The sequence below is a fragment of the Borostomias antarcticus genome (assembly GCF_949987555.1).
Source record: "Borostomias antarcticus genome assembly, chromosome: 6".
Classification (NCBI taxonomy): domain Eukaryota; kingdom Metazoa; phylum Chordata; class Actinopteri; order Stomiiformes; family Stomiidae; genus Borostomias; species Borostomias antarcticus.
The window spans coordinates 19,961,793-19,981,427 of record NC_140239.1 but is presented as its reverse complement, the minus strand read 5'-3'; the positions used below and the strand labels follow the sequence as shown (position 1 = coordinate 19,981,427).

The 19,635-nt window shown below is 48.1% G+C and overlaps 1 protein-coding gene across 1 annotated transcript; it reads right to left on the bottom strand.

Moving 5' to 3' along the window:
* Positions 1-592: 592 nt before the first annotated feature.
* emilin1a (elastin microfibril interfacer 1a) lies at positions 593-16,812 on the bottom strand. The gene is made up of 10 exons (XM_084440052.1): positions 16,410-16,812; positions 9,025-9,144; positions 5,921-6,114; positions 5,553-5,690; positions 4,037-5,373; positions 2,836-3,250; positions 2,002-2,127; positions 1,844-1,861; positions 1,270-1,404; positions 593-1,086 (listed from the first exon to the last, which is right to left on the bottom strand). The coding sequence occupies exons 1-10, from the start codon at positions 16,559-16,561 to the stop codon at positions 767-769; spliced, it is 2,955 nt and encodes a 984-aa protein (XP_084296178.1). The 5' UTR covers positions 16,562-16,812; the 3' UTR covers positions 593-766.
* Between the last annotated feature and the right edge of the window lie 2,823 nt (positions 16,813-19,635).

The window sequence follows — 19,635 nt, the reverse complement described above, 5'->3', positions numbered from 1 at the left end:
CCTGTGTGGTCATTGAATGGGATGTTTCTAAAATAATGCCTCTTTGTTTAGTGCCATAAGCATCAGCAAATGTCTCTGTTTATATTTTTGTCTTTGCATACAAGAGTTATTGCTGTATTGCTTCCTGAAACTGATGCTACTTTGTTTTGAGAAAAGTCTTGAATCCTCATTAGATTCTGGAAATCTGCATGTGCCAAGTGTGTGTGTGCCAGACAGAATGGAAAACAAAATATGTTGAAATACTGTAGAAAATATGTGCGATAACCTCAAAACCATCCCAGTCATATTTTGTGGGTGTATTACAAAACAAATATAGTTTTCATTCTTCCATGATCCTTCCAAAAATCTTTTTCTTTGAAGCTGTAATAATGTGAGGCCTCAAGGCAGGCTTAATATAATTACTAAAACATTCAAGTTTATAGTGTAGCATAAAACTGTTAAATTCATGAAACAAACCCTGCAGTGGCATCTCTCTCTAGAGGAAATGAATGTCAAAGACAAATATTGTAATGGCTCTTTGCTCCAATGACTCTTTTCCTTCTCTTAAAGCTGTGAAAACAAATAATTAAATGGATTTGAAAAAGGAAGCCTTTGTGCTTTTTATCTTCTTAAAGACAAAGTTATGTCTCTCTCACCGCTGGATTGACTAATCTCTGTCTCAGATACACAGATCCTAGGCATTTATGTTTATGGCAAGGCATCAGCCAATCAGAGAGCCCCACACAGACAGTCCAACCAGACAGCCTTACACTGACAGACCATCCAATCAGATGGTCTCATACAGCAGCATTCCACTAAAGATGGTGAGGGGCTCCACGGAGTGGGCCAGCTTGCCAGTAACCAGGTCAATGCAGACCGTGTCCCCTACATCCATGGGCAGGATGATGTTGAAGACAGCCAGGGCTCCTGGCGTGAGCCTGGCCTCTGCCATGGGCTTCTCCAGGCCCTCCGGCTGGTAGCCTGCTGAATCCCCACGGGCCACCCCATAGTTGGACTTGGACAGGACCGCCTCGATCTTCACATTCTTGTGACCCGTCAGAGTGGCGCTGAAGAAGTACTTCCCGCTCACAGGAGCAGTGAAATACCCTGGTCATGGAGGAGCAGACACAAGACAGACACGTCTGATTGTCAAACGCAGTGGCAAGCATGAGTAAAGTGTATTTATTTTTTCTCCAGAGAAACATATTTGATAACTGAGGTGATGAGATGATCAAATCATGGAGGAGAGACGTTCTCTCCACTCTTCGTCTGGGGGAGAGTATTACACACCTGTCCTCGGGTTGTAGACATCCTCCTCATTGACAAACACCTTGTTGAAGACGATGGTTCCTGCTTTGGCCATGGGCCGAGTGAGGGCGGCAGAGAAGGACAGCCGAGGAACGTGGGCGTCAGACCCTGCGGGACCTGCCAGCAGAAGCAGATATGAAAACAGTCATGAACAGATCTAACAAAACCCCAGCGTTTCCTCTATAATAGTACAGTACTGGCAAGCCACCAGGCCAATGATAACCCCCATTGGGCAAAAATAAATTTATTTTTTAGGCCAAAAACAGCAGACTTTTAGATCGCTAATGTTTTTAGCATAAGTCAATGGAGAAAAACATTAGCGTTCAAATTAGCTAGCTAAGATAGCAGCAGACAAACTAATCCAGCATCCAGTGCAGAAAAAATCATCAGAATGCAGAAAATGACGTTTTTGACGCTCAACATTTCTGGGGGACGATCCCCAGACACCCCGCTTATGTCTTCCCTCCTGGGTGCATACTACCAGGCCTGAAATAAATTCTAGGAGAAACACTGGACCTGGTTTCCTTTCATCTCAAATTCAAAATAAAATACATACCTTCTTCACCTCTGAGACCTGGAAAATGAAAGATGAAAGGAAAGTTAAAGAAAGAAAATAATGTTAAAATAAGGTCAATGATTTATTTATGAGAGCTACAGTATTCTCATTCCTACAGCAGCTAGGTACTTGGTATCCAAAAGTTTGGTTAGTTTTACCTGGGGGTCCAACTGGGCCCTCCTTGCCCTGTCTTCCCTGGGGCCCCTCTCTCCCTTGGGGCCCCCTCAGCCCCTGGGGTCCTGGGATGCCCCTCTCTCCCTGCACGCCTGGTAGACCAGGAGGCCCTGAAATAAAACAGAGATCCACCATGGAAATAACATCCAGGAAACAGCAAAAACGTAAAGAGCGTAGAGGGCTACTTCTGAAAGTCTGCTCTGTTGAATAGACTGCCTCTCTCTCTCTCTCTCTCTCTCTCTCTCTCTCTCTCTCTCTTTCTCTCTCTCTCTCTCACCTTCTGAAAGTCTGCTCTGTTGAATAGACTGCCCCCTCTCTCTCTCTCTCTCTCTCTCTCTCTCTCTCTCTCTCTCTCTCTCTCTCTCTCTGCTACAGTGTGTTGGATATACTACAGACTGCATGCTTCAATTGAAGAGGCTCAATATTAACTCGCCAATTACTGTATGTTAGCATGTCTTCCCAGAGACAGGAAGGTTTACAGTAAGTGAAAATGACTAAGGGTGCAGTAAATCATCATGACAAGCTGGGATTCCTCCTCTGGTCTATTTTCAATTCGAACTGACCTTGACTTGGACTCCCTTGTCTGACTGATTCCAAAACTCACATGCACACAAGCACATACTGTATGAGCACACACACCCACACACAACCAGACACACGCACACACACACATACACACACACACACACACACACATACACACACAGACATACACACACACACACACAGACATACACACACATACACACACACATACACACATACACACACACACACACACACACACACACAGCCTTTTGGACATGTGCTCCACTCACCAACAAAGTCCTGTTCTGTGAAGCTATGGAACTCCTCGAGAACGCTGAGAACCGAGGAGTTCAACCTGCTTAACTTGTCACGGATATTCTCCAGCTGGACGTTCTGGATGCTGCTAATGGCGTCTCCGTGGGAGAGGACAGTGGCGTTGAGCCCGTTGACGCAGCCCCAGAGCCCTGTGACATGCCTGTCCAGACCCTCCCTGATCTGCTGCAGGCTCTCCCACACAGAGTCCAGCCGGCCGCACACTCCCTCCATCTTGGACAGCCTCTTGTCCAGGCCTTCGCCGGCCTGGCGACACTCGCCCACCTCGGTCACAAAGTTACTGCTGATCAGCTGGACCTCCGTGCCCAGGCCGCTAAACCGCGCGCTGCTGTTCTCGCTGTGCTCCTTCAGCTCACGCTGCAACTTGTCCACCTGTGGAGAAAACGAAGGTAGGCTACGATCAGCTAGTCTCACCACCAGACCCCTGAGTTCTTTCGCTGATACACTACGTAAACTAAGCTAACTACGCTACTGCATGCTGCAGGTCTCTCTATGGGTCTGGGACACTTCATGCAAAAATCTGGTTTTCAAATCATTAAGTAAGTAAGTAAGCCTTTTGAGAACCAATGTTTCTCAGGCCTAGTGGCCCATAGCCTGTCTCCTGTTTCTGTAGCGTGAGGCAGCTTGATGTACAAGTACACGCCCTGGACATGACGCTAGTATGTCGCAGGGACTTACCCCCAATCCAACCCTTAACGCCAAGCAGGGAGGAATCGGGTACCATTTTTATAGTCTTTGGTATGACTCGGCCGAGGATTGAACTCACAACCTCCCAGTCTTAGGGCAGACACTCTAACCGCAAGTCCACTGAGCTGGTCAAATCATTGGTAATGCCGGAATCCCGGCGACACCAATCAGTAATGACGTCCGCGATGTCAACCTGCCCCCGCCCATCTAACCTGGGTTAGCATCTCTCATTTGCTGCTATGCCGCGATTCAACGTAATATTTGAGTCTGGAGAGAGACTAACCATCAGCTGTACCCAGACTAAATGGATGACCTGAAATCCTCACCTGCAAACAACTCTTGATTTGACCAAAAAACAAAGAAAACAAACACATATTCTTATGTAATGGCTCCATAATAATTTGGTGCATGTTTTTAAATTCAATGAGGTTTTTTATGTGTCGTTGTCGTTTACGTGTTGTTGTTGTTTACCTTGGAGATGATGCTGTCCTTGTTGTTGCTCAGGTCTGTGAGCGTGTTCCCGTGCCTCTGCAAGGTGCGGCCCAGGCCCCGCAGAGTGCTGTTGATGGCGCTGAACGTATCCATGACTCCCGACAGTTGTCCCCCCAGCTTGCCATTATCAACGACATATCCTTCTAGATCATTCTTCAGGTCTGTCAGGCTGCTCTTACACTGTCTCGTGCACTCCTCCACTTCCTCTCTCAGCCTGCCTACTTCCTCCTGGAGGTTGGAGCACACCTGAGAGCAGGCCGACTCGTCCGAGTCCATTCTCCTTCTCAGGTCGGTCAGTTCCACCCCCCAGCTGTGGAGGGTGCTGTTGGTGGCGTTGGTGAACCTGCGCAGGTCCTCCTTGACAGTGGAGCAGACGGAGCAGTCTTCCACTCCACGTCCCAGCGTCTCCACCTCGGTGACGATGCGGTCAAGGCGTTCGGCGTCCTCACCCGTCACGGCTTTGATTTTCTCGACGTCGTTGGTGAGGTCAACCACTTTGTTCATCAGGGAGTCGCCGGTCACAGACAGGTCCTTTAATTTGGTGTCGAACTTCTGGATGTCCTCCTGGTTAGCGACGACCCTCCACTCCAGCGTCTTGACAGTGTCCTCCATCTTACGGCCCTTTCCGTTGGGCCCACAGGACTCGGAACACAGGCTTGTGGTTGACGTTAGCTTTTTGTCCATGAATGTGGTGATGTTCTCCAGCTGGCCCAAGCGTCTGCTGTGGTCTGTGACCGTGTCTCCTAAGACGGACAGATCCAACTCTATCTTGCCTATTTTGTAGCCGTGGTCGTCCAGGCGGCTGAAGACGGTATTGCGTATCTGTGTGACCTCCCTCTGGAAGTTGTCCTTCATGTTGTTCCCAGTGTTGGTGCACTTCTGCTCCGTCTTCCTCATGGTGTTGTTCAGCCTCTTCTCCACCTCCCTCAGACGTCCGTTCAACCTGTCCTCCGTCACTCTCCCCCTCCCTCCTCCCCCTCCTGTCCCCGCCAGCTCCTTGTCCAGTCGCCCTTTGATGACATCATAGCCCTCCGCCGTGGAGCTCACCTTGACCTCCAGGGCGGACAGCCGTCTCTCCAGATCAGCCAGGGAGCTGCAGCAGGTCTGGGCTCGCTCCATCTCCCTGCGGCTGATCTCCAGGCTCTGGCGGTAGTGCTGGTCCATGGAGCTCAGCAGCTTCTCCAGGGCCTGGATCCTGTCCCTGTCCTCTCGCTGCTGCCTGCCCAAGTCCTCCACCCCCGTGTGGCAGGAGGCGCAGGACAGAGACACCCTCTTCTCCAGCTCCCTCAGGATCTCCTCCTTAAGACTACCCCCACCTGCAACGCCACACAATACAATAACATTCAATTCAATTCAATTCAATTCAATTCAATTCAATTCAATTCAATTCAATTCAATTCAATCAAATGCAATACAATTTCACTGCCCATACATTACATCAAATGTAAATGTGTCTTCTGGTTTACTACCCCCCCCCCCCCCCCCACCCTCATACCTCCTCCCTTGGCTACTCCGTCCAGCTCGTTGCTGTTGACCAGGTGGTTGTTGGAGTGCATGGTGGACTGCACATCATGGAGGTCCTTCGTCAAACTCTGGATTTTCTCCTCCAGCTGCCTCATCTTCTCGTCATATCCTGGCAGATGGACATACACAGACACGCACATGGCGTCGTTTCGCTTGTCACAGCCGAAGAGAGATTGTACAATTTGACTTCGCTATGTGTGATTCTGGCCAGGCTGAAAGGCAAAACCCAGGATCTTACCACAACTCTATAAACACCGACCGTGTAAACAAACCGTGCCTCTACTACTGTTTACCCCGGTTAATGTAAATCTGTGTTGGGGGTCGTTAACAGGAACATACCGTGTCCTCCCTCCTTGTGTCCGCCCCCCGTGCTGTGGCCTGTCTGGGTGATGCGTGGTCTTCCTGTGGGGTCCTCCACTCTCGCCGGCCCCACACTGCAGTCCTCGCCTGAGTAACCGTGGCAACACTTCCACTCCATCTCGGTCACCATCTTGTAGGCCATCTTGTACCTCGGCCTCCTGAACGTCCGATACCTGGGGTCGGCAGGGAGAGGCACCTGGATCTTAATACAGTAGGCCGTTAAATGGATCCTACAGGTAAGTAGGTAGGTAGGTACTTAGGTCGTTTAGATAGGTAGGAATGTAGGTAGGAAGGAAGGAAGGAAGGAAGTTAGGTAGGTAGGTAGGTAGGTAGGTAGGTAGGTAGGTAGGTAGGTAGGTAGGTAGGTAGGTAGGTAGGTAGGTAGGTAGGTAGGTAGGTAGGTAGGTAGGTAGGTAGGTAGGTAGGTAGGTAGGTAGGTAGGTAGGTAGGTAGGTAGGTAGGTAGGTAGGTAGGTAGGTAGGTAGGTAGGTAGGTAGGTAGGTAGGTAGGTAGGTAGGTAGGTAGGTAGGTAGGTAGGTAGGTAGGTAGGTAGGTAGGTAGGTAGGTAGGTAGGTAGGTAGGTAGGTAGGTAGGTAGGTAGGTAGGTAGGTAGGTAGGTAGGTAGGTAGGTAGGTAGGTAGGTAGGTAGGTAGGTAGGTAGGTAGGTAGGTAGGTAGGTAGGTAGGTAGGTAGGTAGGTAGGTAGGTAGGTAGGTAGGTAGGTAGGTAGGTAGGTAGGTAGGTAGGTAGGTAGGTAGGTAGGTAGGTAGGTAGGTAGGTAGGTAGGTAGGTAGGTAGGTAGGTAGGTAGGTAGGTAGGTAGGTAGGTAGGTAGGTAGGTAGGTAGGTAGGTAGGTAGGTAGGTAGGTAGGTAGGTAGGTAGGTAGGTAGGTAGGTAGGTAGGTAGGTAGGTAGGTAGGTAGGTAGGTAGGTAGGTAGGTAGGTAGGTAGGTAGGTAGGTAGGTAGGTAGGTAGGTAGGTAGGTAGGTAGGTAGGTAGGTAGGTAGGTAGGTAGGTAGGTAGGTAGGTAGGTAGGTAGGTAGGTAGGTAGGTAGGTAGGTAGGTAGGTAGGTAGGTAGGTAGGTAGGTAGGTAGGTAGGTAGGTAGGTAGGTAGGTAGGTAGGTAGGTAGGTAGGTAGGTAGGTAGGTAGGTAGGTAGGTAGGTAGGTAGGTAGGTAGGTAGGTAGGTAGGTAGGTAGGTAGGTAGGTAGGTAGGTAGGTAGGTAGGTAGGTAGGTAGGTAGGTAGGTAGGTAGGTAGGTAGGTAGGTAGGTAGGTAGGTAGGTAGGTAGGTAGGTAGGTAGGTAGGTAGGTAGGTAGGTAGGTAGGTAGGTAGGTAGGTAGGTAGGTAGGTAGGTAGGTAGGTAGGTAGGTAGGTAGGTAGGTAGGTAGGTAGGTAGGTAGGTAGGTAGGTAGGTAGGTAGGTAGGTAGGTAGGTAGGTAGGTAGGTAGGTAGGTAGGTAGGTAGGTAGGTAGGTAGGTAGGTAGGTAGGTAGGTAGGTAGGTAGGTAGGTAGGTAGGTAGGTAGGTAGGTAGGTAGGTAGGTAGGTAGGTAGGTAGGTAGGTAGGTAGGTAGGTAGGTAGGTAGGTAGGTAGGTAGGTAGGTAGGTAGGTAGGTAGGTAGGTAGGTAGGTAGGTAGGTAGGTAGGTAGGTAGGTAGGTAGGTAGGTAGGTAGGTAGGTAGGTAGGTAGGTAGGTAGGTAGGTAGGTAGGTAGGTAGGTAGGTTGGTAGGTACGTAGGTAGGTAGGTAGGTAGGTAGGTAGGTAGGTAGGTAGGCAGGCAGGTAGGTAGGCAGATAGGTAGGTAGGTAGGTAGGTAGGTAGGTAGGAAGGTAAGTAGGGAGGTAGGTAGGTAGGTAAGTAGGTAGGTAGGCAGGTAGGTAGGTACAGTAGGTAGGTACAGTAGGTAGATACTGTTACTGTAGATAGGTAGGAAGCAAGTAGGAGTGTAGGTAGGTAGGTAGGTAGGAAGGAAGGAAGGTAGGTACTGTAGATAGCTAGGAAGCAGGTAGGAAGGTAGGTAGATAGGTAGGAAGATAGGTAGGTAGGTAGTTTAGATAGGTAGGTAGGAAGGAAGGTAGGTACTAGATAAGTAAGTACTAGGCACTGTAGGCAGGCTATAGGTAGGCAGGTAGGCAGATATCAAAATAAAATATGAAGAATGTAGTAGCTATGAGCCACTTTTTCTGAAGCCCAGTGCAGGGAATATTACATTAAAAGTCGTTTTCCTACCTTTGGATATTATTCTCAGAACCGAAAATAGAGAAAAATGTTATTTTTGGTCAGTATGTTTATTTCTTCTTTTTAAGGAATACTAACGTTATTCAGCTATGGGCCCTGGCAGAGCAGCCGGTCATAAGATATTTATAAATGACCTGTTACCATACGTCTTGATGAAGATTTATGCGAGTCACTAAATTTTAAAACACACAGTAACAGTGGCTGATTGTGCAAACTCAAGGGTTACACAATCATGGTACAGTACTGTATGACATCTAGCTTAAAACATCATGGTGAACATTTCCTTGCCATAAACCTCCAGCTTCAAGCACTGAGGGAGCGTGAGAAAAGGAGAGCGGACACACTCACAGTACCGAACAGAGCCCAGAGAAGAAGAAAAAAAAACGTACAGCATTCCCTGTTGTTTTTTGTGGAGCAGTGGCTAGACTGTGGTACCCTCTGCCTCATTCCTGACATAGCCTAGGTTTAGTCTGCGCTCTGAGGTAGCGGGCTAGCAGGCTAGCGGGATCAACCTCTCCAGCTGCAGCCAGAGCAGAGCTATGGTGCTAATCTCAGCCAGCCAGAACCACAGACAAAACCCTCTCTAATCCAGCTTTCCTGGAGAGGGAGAGAGTGCAAGGGAGAGAAGGGGAGAGCTGGAGAGGTGAGACAGAAAGACAGGCAAACAGACAGACGGATGGACAGACAGACAGATGAACGGACGGAGACAGACAGACAGACAGGCAAACAGACAGACAGACAGACAGAGACAGAGAAAACAGACAGATGAACAGACACAGGGAGGGAGGGAGGGAGGGAGGGAGGGAGGGAGGGAAGGAGTGGAAGGACGGGTATGGGGAACTCACGTCGTCACTCGGGCACACTGTCCCCAGGGACAGCGCTGGTAGTCTGGCCTCACGTAGGTCTCCACTCCATCCTCCATCACACAACTGATGGTGTGTGTCACCACATAAGCACACCAGTTCCTGTAAAATAAGAAACAAACACACACACACACACACAGAAATTTATGACAGACGTTTCAGTGAGATAGAACAGAATACTGACAAAGTTGAAACTCTTTGTTCTTTAGGAGTACAGACACATAGTCTGACATACACATGCGCGCACATGAGAGAGAGCCCCCTGCTGACAGAACACACACACTTGCTCACATACTTACACACATACACACACATCAACACTTGATCATCCACCCTTTCACACACACACACACACACACACACACACACACACACACACACACACACACCAACATACCCCAGAGACAGGGTTCAGTGCTACTCTATAGACACCAACATACCCTGGAGACAGGGTTCAGTGCTACTCTACAGACACCAACATACCCTAGAGACAGGGTTCAGTGCTACTCTACAGACACCAACATACTGTACCCCAGAGACAGGGTTCAGTGCTACTCTATACACACCAACATACCCTAGAGACAGGGTTCAGTGCTACTCTATACACACCAACATACCCTAGAGACAGGGTTCAGTGCTACTCTATAGACACCAACATACCCTAGAGACAGGGTTCAGTGCTACTCTATAGACACCAACATACCCTAGAGACAGGGTTCAGTGCTACTCTATACACACCAACATCCCCTAGAGACAGGGTTCAGTGCTACTCTATACACACCAACATACCCTAGAGACAGGGTTCAGTGCTACTCTATACACACCAACATACCCTAGAGACAGGGTTCAGTGCTAGTCTCTCTGTCCTCACCCCCCCTGACTCCCACTGATGACCCTGGATAAGACTGATAGATTTAAGACACAGTCAGCCTTGTGTGCTGGCATGAAGAGACAGTCGTGTTCCATCATCATTTTCATATCGTAAATTGCCCGTTCCTCCTCCTCCACCACTTCCTTGGCCGCCATTACCCCCAATTAGTGTCAATCCCGGGCCCAGCTATGCAGGCCTGGGCGCAGAGCAGCGCCCGGAGAGAGTACAGTACCAGTGTACAAGGAGCTCCTTCAGGCTGGAATTACAATCAGCTTCTCTCTCTCCTCCCCACCCCCCCCCCCCCCTCTCTCTCTCTCTCTTTCTCTCTCTCTTTGTCTCTCTCTCTCTCCGGTGTATAAAAACCTTGATACCTTCCTCTCCTTTCCTGCGTGTAACTGACAGAATGGGCTTATCTACAGTGCCTTCTCCTAGTCTACTCTTGAACTACTCATACAGCTCAGCTATCTCCAGAATCTCAACAGCAGAAGCAGCTGCAATTCAGTCCTGTAGACAGGAGAGACTGCTTCCACCAGATAAGTTATGCTTTACAGTAACGTCAAAGACTCTGGCATGCTGACCCTATGCTTATCCATCTCTTCTAGATCTATTTATAAATGTTTTTAATGTATTTTAGGTTGAAATCAAAGCACACACTGCAGTATAAGTGCAATGAAACTGTCTGTATAAAAACAGTTGTGGCAACATACCCTTTAACATGAATTAATGAAAGCATGCACAATAAAATTCCATTCTGAAAAAGGATAAACATTAGATACCCTGAGAGACTGGTGTTGACAAGCAGCAATGTTAATGAACCCAGACCCTCTGTCCAGCCCCTCCAGGGTGTTGTGTTGTGTCAGGCTGGTCCTGTCGGCCATGTCCAGTCATTCATTATCATAGCTAACTCCCTGCTAGGCTGATCCAGTCGGCCTGCTCCAGTCATTCATTATTTATTACAGCTAACTCCTTGCCAGGGTCAGTCAGACACAGAGATAAAGAATCAGCAGTGAAACGCTCCCACACTGTCTGACAGAGAACAGACACTCGACTTACTGTAAACAAACCCCAACACACTGCAGGACTTCCCTCACGGACGCACACACTCCCGCACCTCTCCTGAACACACACTCCACTCCTCTGCTGAACACACTCCACACCTCTCCTGAACACACTCCACACCTCTCCTGAACACACTCCACACCTCTACTGAACACACTCCACACCTCTACTGAACACACTCCCGCACCTCTCCTGAACACACACTACACACCTCTGCTGAACACACACTCCACTCCTCTGCTGAACACACTCCACACCTCTCCTGAACACACTCCACACCTCTCCTGAACACACTCCACACCTCTACTGAACACACTCCAGACCTCTACTGAACACACTCCCGCACCTCTCCTGAACACACACTCCACACCTCTGCTGAACACACACTCCACACCTCTCCTGAACACACTCCACACCTCTCCTGAACACACTCCACACCTCTACTGAACACACTCCACACCTCTACTGAACACACTCCCGCACCTCTCCTGAACACACACTACACACCTCTGCTGAACACACACTCCACACCTCTCCTGAACACACTCCACACCTCTCCTGAACACACTCCACACCTCTACTGAACACACTCCCACGCCTCTCCTGAATACACACTCTACACCTCTACTGAACACGCCCCCACACCTCTCCTGAACACACACTCCACATCTCTGCTGAACACACCCCCACACCTCTCCTGAACACACACTCCACACCTCTGCTGAACACACCCCCACACCTCTACTGAACACACTCCCGCACCTCTCCTGAACACACACTCCACACCTCTGCTGAACACACACACTCCACACCTCTCCTGAACACACTCCACACCTCTCCTGAACACACTCCACACCTCTACTGAACACACTCCACACCTCTACTGAACACACTCCCGCACCTCTCCTGAACACACACTACACACCTCTGCTGAACACACACTCCACACCTCTCCTGAACACACCCCACACCTCTCCTGAACACACTCCACACCTCTCCTGAACACACTCCACACCTCTACTGAACACACTCCCACGCCTCTCCTGAATACACACTCTACACCTCTACTGAACACGCCCCCACACCTCTCCTGAACACACACTCCACACCTCTGCTGAACACACACTCCACACCTCTGCTGAACACACCACCACACCTCTCCTGAACACACACTCCACACCTCTGCTGAACACACCCCCACACCTCTGCTGAACACACTCCACACCTCTGCTGAACACACCCCCACACATCTCCTGAACACACACTCCACACCTCTGCTGAACACACTCCACACCTCTACTGAACACACACTCCACTATGCTTGTATTTTGAAGGTGTGCTTGTGTGTGAGAGAGATGGAAAAAGAGACAGAGAGATTACAGTGTGTGTACTGTATGTATGTATGTGTGTGTGTGTGTGTTTGTGTGTGTGTGTACAGTACTGTACAGTGTGTACTGTATGTATGTATGTATGTATGTATGTGTGTGTGTGTGTGTGTGTACAGTACTGTACAGTGTGTACTGTACATGTTTTCCATCCTAATACAACCCGGCATGAAGCTAAAGCATTTAGAACTTTAATCCAATGCAGCCTTATTAATCCTAATGGTCATGCTGAAATCATTCAGATGAAAGCTCAAATATGTTTTTCACCAGTGTAAAAAAAAACATCAAAGAGTCAAGACTACATTAACTGGGACCCAGGGTTTGTTTTTACAGTTCACCAAAATGCCGCCTTGACATTTAAAAAGTTATATTCCCCCGGAAAGTGCAGCCACTATAAACAGCAAACTATTTTCGGACCCAGTCAGCCAACCGTGCGACAAGAGGTTTGAGAGAGGAAAATGAACAAGCATGTTAGTACGTTCTGACATTCGACTGCTATCTCTCCAGAGACATATCCCTTACCTAATGTGTTTACTGCAGTAATATGAATGCTGAATTAGCCTGTACCGGCCAAAACACACACGTGGTTGTAAGCCTTCTCCATCTCCTATCTCTCCTCCCAAAGTCAGCCTGCACCAGGGCACACAGGCATTAGCATATTCATGCTTTCTCTGCTGGTGTTCAGGTGGGTACAGGCTGGCGAGATCATTGCTATTCTAGCAGGCGTACAGTAGCTCTGTGGGACTGTATCTCATTATATTTATGGAGCCGAGAGTGGGCCTGCACCTGCCAAGGTATCATTTTATACCCTAGTAACTCCCAACCCCCTCCCCTCTTATAAAAACAGGAGGCAGTAAATGCCAGGATCCATGCTGCGAGATGTGAGACCTCAACTCCCCTGAAAAGCCAGTAAACCTCTTCTTATAGAGCCCAGCCCTGTAAGGGATAACCATGGAAAACATTGGCGGCCATATTAAATAACCTTTCACAGACCGAGGGAAAACTAAGCTGGTTACAAAGAAATCACTTCAGTCCAGGTCACAAGCGTCCACTGTGATTGGATGTTCCTCTTGAGTTGAAGAGGAGGCGCCGTGACAACAGCATCCTGAATTCCAAAGAGAAGCGGGGGTTGGGGCAGTTTGACCCCTGACCCTTTAGGGTCAGGTCTCGGTGTCCGTGTGAAGAGAGAGAGCCCCCTGCTGACAGAACACACACACTTGCTCACACACTTACACACATACACACACATCAACACTTGACCATCCACCCTTTCACACACACACACACACACACACAGCTCCTATTTTGGCCTATCTCCAACAGCGACGGCAGCACCACTGCAAAAACTCCCTCCGAAATGTTTAACCGGAGTGTTGGCTAAGATATACAGTTTGGATGATAGCGCCGTTTGCTGTCACAATGCTATCCAGGCAACGCCAGTGCTAAGTTGACAGTGAGGTATTTCACTGCTCTTTTCAAGTGTATACATTTACGGGGGGGTGTGAAGAAGAAGATGTCAACTTTATTAATCCCCTTGGGAAATTCACCTCCGTATTTGACCCATCCTAACACTAGGAGCCGTGGCTGCCGTGTTACAGCGCCCAGGGACCAGTTCCAAATCTTGGTCAACAGCAGAAGCCCACATAAACACGGGGAGGACATGCAAAGTCCACATAGAGAGGACCTGGGATGACTTGGTCTCCAGTTTAATCTCTGGGGATGAATCCCTGCCTACTCATCCTTTTAATGGCTCAGATGTAATATATATGTATACTGTTAGAAGTGATATGAATTCTTCTCCATATTAACTTCATGTCTGATAAAGCTCAAGTCAACAGCTAAACAGACAGATGAAATATACCTCTTGTTTTGGCAACAGATGAATAAGCGTACGTTGAATGGGGCTGGGCTCACAGCCCCTGAGAGAGACCATACAGCAGTCATGAGTTCATAACTCTCTTTACCGCTTACGGAATATTTCACACATCTGTCAAAACAGATCAGTGAGTTCAAACAGATGTCGGGGAGCAGTAGCTAGCTAGCACCACGGACCAGCTGAAGGCCTCACAGCAGAAGACGTGCCAGCCCATTGGTTTCGCCAGGAGTGCCGTTAGTGCAGGGGTGCAGTTAAGGACTCTCATCTTTCTCTCTCTCTCTCTCTCTCTCTCTCTCTCTCTCTCTCTTCTTTTCTCTCACTGGCCTAAATCCCCAAAACCCCCTGACTCAAAGTGATCTGGCTGATGGTAGCTGCTGTCGGCCTGGGTTCAATATACACAAAAGAGACCCGACCCCAGACCCCACTCAGTCACAGTAGCGCTGGCTTTGTGAGGCAGAGAGGAACGCTAAGCTCTGTTGCACCCCACCACCATCCCTCTCCCCCAACCTGCCCCCCTCCCCACCACCATCCCTCTCCCCCAACCTGCCCCTCTCCCCACCACCATCCCTCTCCCCCAACCTGACCCCCTCCCCAGATAGTAAGCGGATGTGTAATAATTCTGGGCCATATATGGGTCGGAACTAAGCCACAAGGGCAAGATCTGGCCTGTATATGGCCCAGATCCGCTTGCTATCTGGATCCCCACCACCATCCCTTTCCCCCAACCTGCCCCCGTCCCCACCACCATCCCTCTCCCTCAACCTGACCCCCCTCCCCACCACCATCCCTCTCCCTCAACCTGACCCCCCTCCCCACCACCATCCCTCTCCTTCAACCTGACCCCCCTCCCCACCACCATCCCTCTCCCCCAACCTGCCCCTCTCCCCACCACCATCCCTCTCCCCCAACCTGCCCCCGTCCCCACCACCATCCCTCTCCCCCAACCTGCCCCCCTCCCCACCACCATCCCTCTCCCTCAACCTGACCCCCCTCCCCACCACCATCCCTCTCCCCCAACCTGCCCCCCTCCCCACCACCATCCCTCTCCCCCAACCTGCCCCCCTCCCCACCACCATCCCTCTCCCCCAACCTGCCCCTCTCCTCACCACCATCCCTCTCCCCCAACCTGCCCCTCTCCCCACCACCATCCCTCTCCCCCAATCTGCCCCCCTCCCCACCACCATCGCTCTCCCTCAACCTGCCCCCCTCCCCACCACTATCCCTCTCCCCCAACCTGACCCCCTCATCTCATTTTTTTAAGGGGACAAGTGGTGAGGTCTGGGTCTGCTCCTCATGAACCCCTGGAGAACAGGGTCCATCGCACGCCTGTGACAACATAGGTTTATGGCGGCCAGTGCAATTTAACTGCACATGTGGGATCTTTGTTCCCAGGCACCAGAGTTTGTGAAAACAGAGCCAGTGTTACCTGTCCTGTTTATATTTAGGTGCAGGAGTTCCACGGTACTTTTGAGCTGATATTACAGGTTCCAGTCTAGAGCACAGTCAGTTGAAGATCAGCTCCAGTGAGCTCCTGCCTTGCAAATAGAATGTGCCAAGTAAGAAGGCTATAACTCATCAAATTCTCAGAGGACTTTGGACTCTATATTAAAGTACCTTTTACATTCGCTGAAATACAGTACGTTTGATAGTATATCATCCCATAGAGCTCTCAGGTCTTCTGACGCTGCCACATGTTCAAAAGAAGAGATTTGGGGAGGCTGCATTCTCATTTTGTACACCGAATTGTGGAATGCACTGCCAGTTTTTTTATTAGGGATGCAGCTTCAGCAACAACAACAAAAATGATTTTAAATGAAAAAACAATATTGCTTTTAAATGAATGTATTATTACTTTCTGAATGTATATTTTTCAATGTTAGTTGATGTTGTATGTATGTATGTATGTATGTATGTATATATGTATGTATGTATGTAGGTCTATGTATGTATGTATCTATGTGTATGTAGCCTACAGTATATACTCTGACTCTACAAAAAAATCTATTTGTATAACAAAATTCATTCTTAGGCTTCATTATTCTGTTATGATGAACACTTTGTGCAACTATTGTATGGAAAGTGTTTTATAGGCTATATAATGGCATAAATACGAATTATTATTATTATTATTGTTGTTGTTGTTGTTGTTATTTTTCATTATCATTATTATTATTACCTGTGTCTGCTCGCCACTCTTCCCCCATTCTGCGCGCTTGCGTAGGACCTGGACGGGCTCAGTCCCGCTTGAAGACTAGTTCTTGAATCAAGACTCCAACTAACTCCAGGTAGTGTCAACGAAAGCAACAGGTATATAACCGACGTCTCCATTTTCAGTTCATTATTTATACCCTATAGCTGTCAGATAGTAAATTCCACCCGTTGCAAAATAAATAGGCTAGCCTACTTTTCCACGACAGTTTTGCCTATGGCGGGAAATCTGGTCCACTTTTCGTCAATCAAGTAATTGAACATAATCCATCCACATATCCATTTAATTTGGCGTCTCGGCGTCGTTTGGGAAAATTATTTTTTCTGAAGTCTTCGGTTTATATCCCATTTAAGTGCTTTGAAAAGTCAAAACGTTTCTCCACTCGTTGAATTATTATGTTGATTATCTTCAAGTATGATTTTCCCCTGGAGTTAGAAGCGCTCCGCATCGTCGTATCATCGTGCACACTCCTCTCCTGTCAAGGTCTCTCTCCCTCCTCCTCTTTCGGTCTCTTTTCTCCAACTGTGTGCTCCTGTTTGGGACAGGATACCCCTGCCTCAGTCCCTCCCCCAAACCCTCTCTGGGTTTGAAAGCTCCCCAAGTTTATCAATTAAGACATAGCCTATACGTATAAGCATTCTGGATGTGGTGCATAAATGAGACGCGTTCAATTCTGCAAATTAGATTTTGCTCTGGATATGGCATATTTTAACAAAACGTGTTTCAAGTTGAACAGCAGGGTTTCTTATGTGAATGCTTCTTATTTTTTAGGTCATTTGTTTAGTTTTTTTGTTTGTTGTAGTCCATAATCAGTGAAACGTCACTGAATGAGTCTGTCATCACACTGCCCAACTGGACATAATGGACACAGCAAATCTTCACGCACATGATGAAATTATTGGTCTGACACTGTTATATATATATATATTACATTATATCTAATTCTATGCTATTACTAGAGGGGAGAGAGAGATCTAGCCTACCACGTGTCAAACATAAAACTATTCTTTGTAGTTTCCGTTCTGGTGAGAGACGGGATCTGTCGTGGTTGGACTCCTTCCTCCCCTGCCCTCCCAGTAGTGACAGCTAATCTTACCACCATCAGCTTCCCTGAAGCTGGGCCGCTCTCTGTCCCTCTCTGGTCAGCATGGCGCAGTTAGATCAGATGGTGTTGACATCTAACATACCAACCCAAGGGACGGTGATCAGAGAACTCTGTCATCTTCTGTCCATAATGTGTCAGTTGAGCATGAAAACTCACAGGGGGCGCCCTGTTGAGCCGTACCCCCTTCAGCTGCTGACACCACATCTCCTGGTCTGCCAGTCACACAGTCTGACTCGCTGACCAGTCACACCAGCGTTCGGAAGTTGTTTTCTGGGAGTTGAACCAGACCCCCGTTCAGAAAGAAAATCTACTGTATGTTTACAGTAGCGTTTTCCATGTGGAGAATCTGGCACTTTGAAAAAAAATCAGCCTTGGAAGAGAAACACTAAACACTGCCCTGGAGGAAGTCAGACGTAAAGAGTTGGCCCACGCACGCCTCATTAAACTGCAGCTTATCTGCATATTGAATGAATTGCAGTGTACAGTCATTATTCTACTTCTAACTTCTTCCAGAGTGGAAAGACAGAGCTTAATGTGTGTATGGAGTAAGTTGGTACAGTATACTCACATAATGATACTGTATATGTCCTGGATCACATACTTTACCCCAGTTCCCCTGAACTGCACTGTACTGTGCCTGTCTACTGCATCAGTTAGTAGCCTACCTCTTACGACAGAGCAGGGATCTGAGTCTGTATGGTTGGTTCCAGAGCAACATATATATATATATATATATATATATATATATATATATATATATATATATATACATGGATTCATATACAATCAACCAACCAATCAATCAATCAATCACTCTCTTTATTGTCACCTACAGTAAGGGAAATTGTTAAGTTTGTTCACATATGGCTGTAGTTTCTCCATGTGTGTGTGTGTGTGTCCATTCATATGCCGTGTAGGCCTGGTATACATCCCCCTGTTCTCCCTCCAGGGGGATGAGGCCCCAGCCTGACCTCCCCGGCCCCCAGGGTCTGATCAGGGGCGTGTGGCCATGTGGAAACCCCCACCCCTGCCATCAGGGCGCCTTCTATTTGACCATGTGGAAGACTATTACTCTCTTTTTATATGACTATTTCCCTCTTTTTATAAGACTATTACCCTCTTTTTATACGTTATGGTGTAATGTTTACTGCCTTACAAGACATTTGTGAGTGAAACATCAAAATAGGTGTGGGAGTGTCTTCCCTCATGTCAGAATGGTTTCAGAGGGATTAGAGGGAATATTCATTCTGTCATTCTGTGCCAATGAATGCTTTTGAAATTATTCAATGAATTTATTCAGTGTCAGTGGATATTCTTTTGGCTCCTCCACACATCTGATTGGGTTCTTTCTTTCAGTGATGAATCTCTAGTTGGATGAACTCTAACAGTTCACAGGGTGTTCCAGGGGTCCAGCCACCCCCCCCCCCTTCCCAGGCACATGGCCTCGTTTGCCCACTGGACTCTTGACCAAAGCCCCTGAGATTAGCATTCCAAGAGGCATCAACTGTTTATTTCTTCTATAAATAGGGAGGCTTAGGCCAGTAGTACACAACACAACAAACAAGAAGGCATTCTGCTGTCTAACGGGCTAGCAAATGCTCAGGTTAGACAGACAGAGAGAGAGAGAGAGAGAGAGAGCGAGAGAGAGAGAGAGAGGGAGGGAGGGAGGGAGGGAGGCACTGCATCCTTCTAAACAGGGGTCAAAGGTGAGTAAGTCTCGTATTCAATATTATGTGTTATTGATTCACAATTTCCACCTATTTTTGATTACTGAAAATAAATGTCAAATTAATTTCACTCTTTGCTCAGTCTAACTAAGAATATATTCCTTCATTCCGATCTCTTCTGGGTTGTTGTGTCGTTGCCACACACATGTTTTTGATGCTGTTTTGATGACATTCCCCCAGGTTTGGCTTGTGTTTCACACCAGGGGTCATGTTCTGTTGAGTGGTTATAGTGGCGTCCTCCTAGTTGCTCTTTAGCCCTTTAAAATGTCTGTGTAGTTGTGGTACAGCTATGTGTGTTGTGGTATGTGTCTTGGGTTATGTGTTTGTTCTACAGTATATTATGTGTGTTGTGTTGTTGTGC

What these genes read in the sequence shown, in the direction of transcription:
- emilin1a (XM_084440052.1), bottom strand. Translation starts at nt 16,561, where the DNA reads ATGGAGACGTCGGTTATATACCTGTTGCTTTCGTTGACACTACCTGGA. An exon ending in CGGAGTAGCCAAGGGAGGAG is followed by an intron (nt 5,374 to 5,552) that starts GTATGAGGGTGG and finishes GTGGCGTTGCAG; the next exon opens with GTGGGGGTAGTCTTAAGGAG. An exon ending in CACAGAACAGGACTTTGTTG is followed by an intron (nt 2,128 to 2,835) that starts GTGAGTGGAGCA and finishes GTTTTATTTCAG; the next exon opens with GGCCTCCTGGTCTACCAGGC.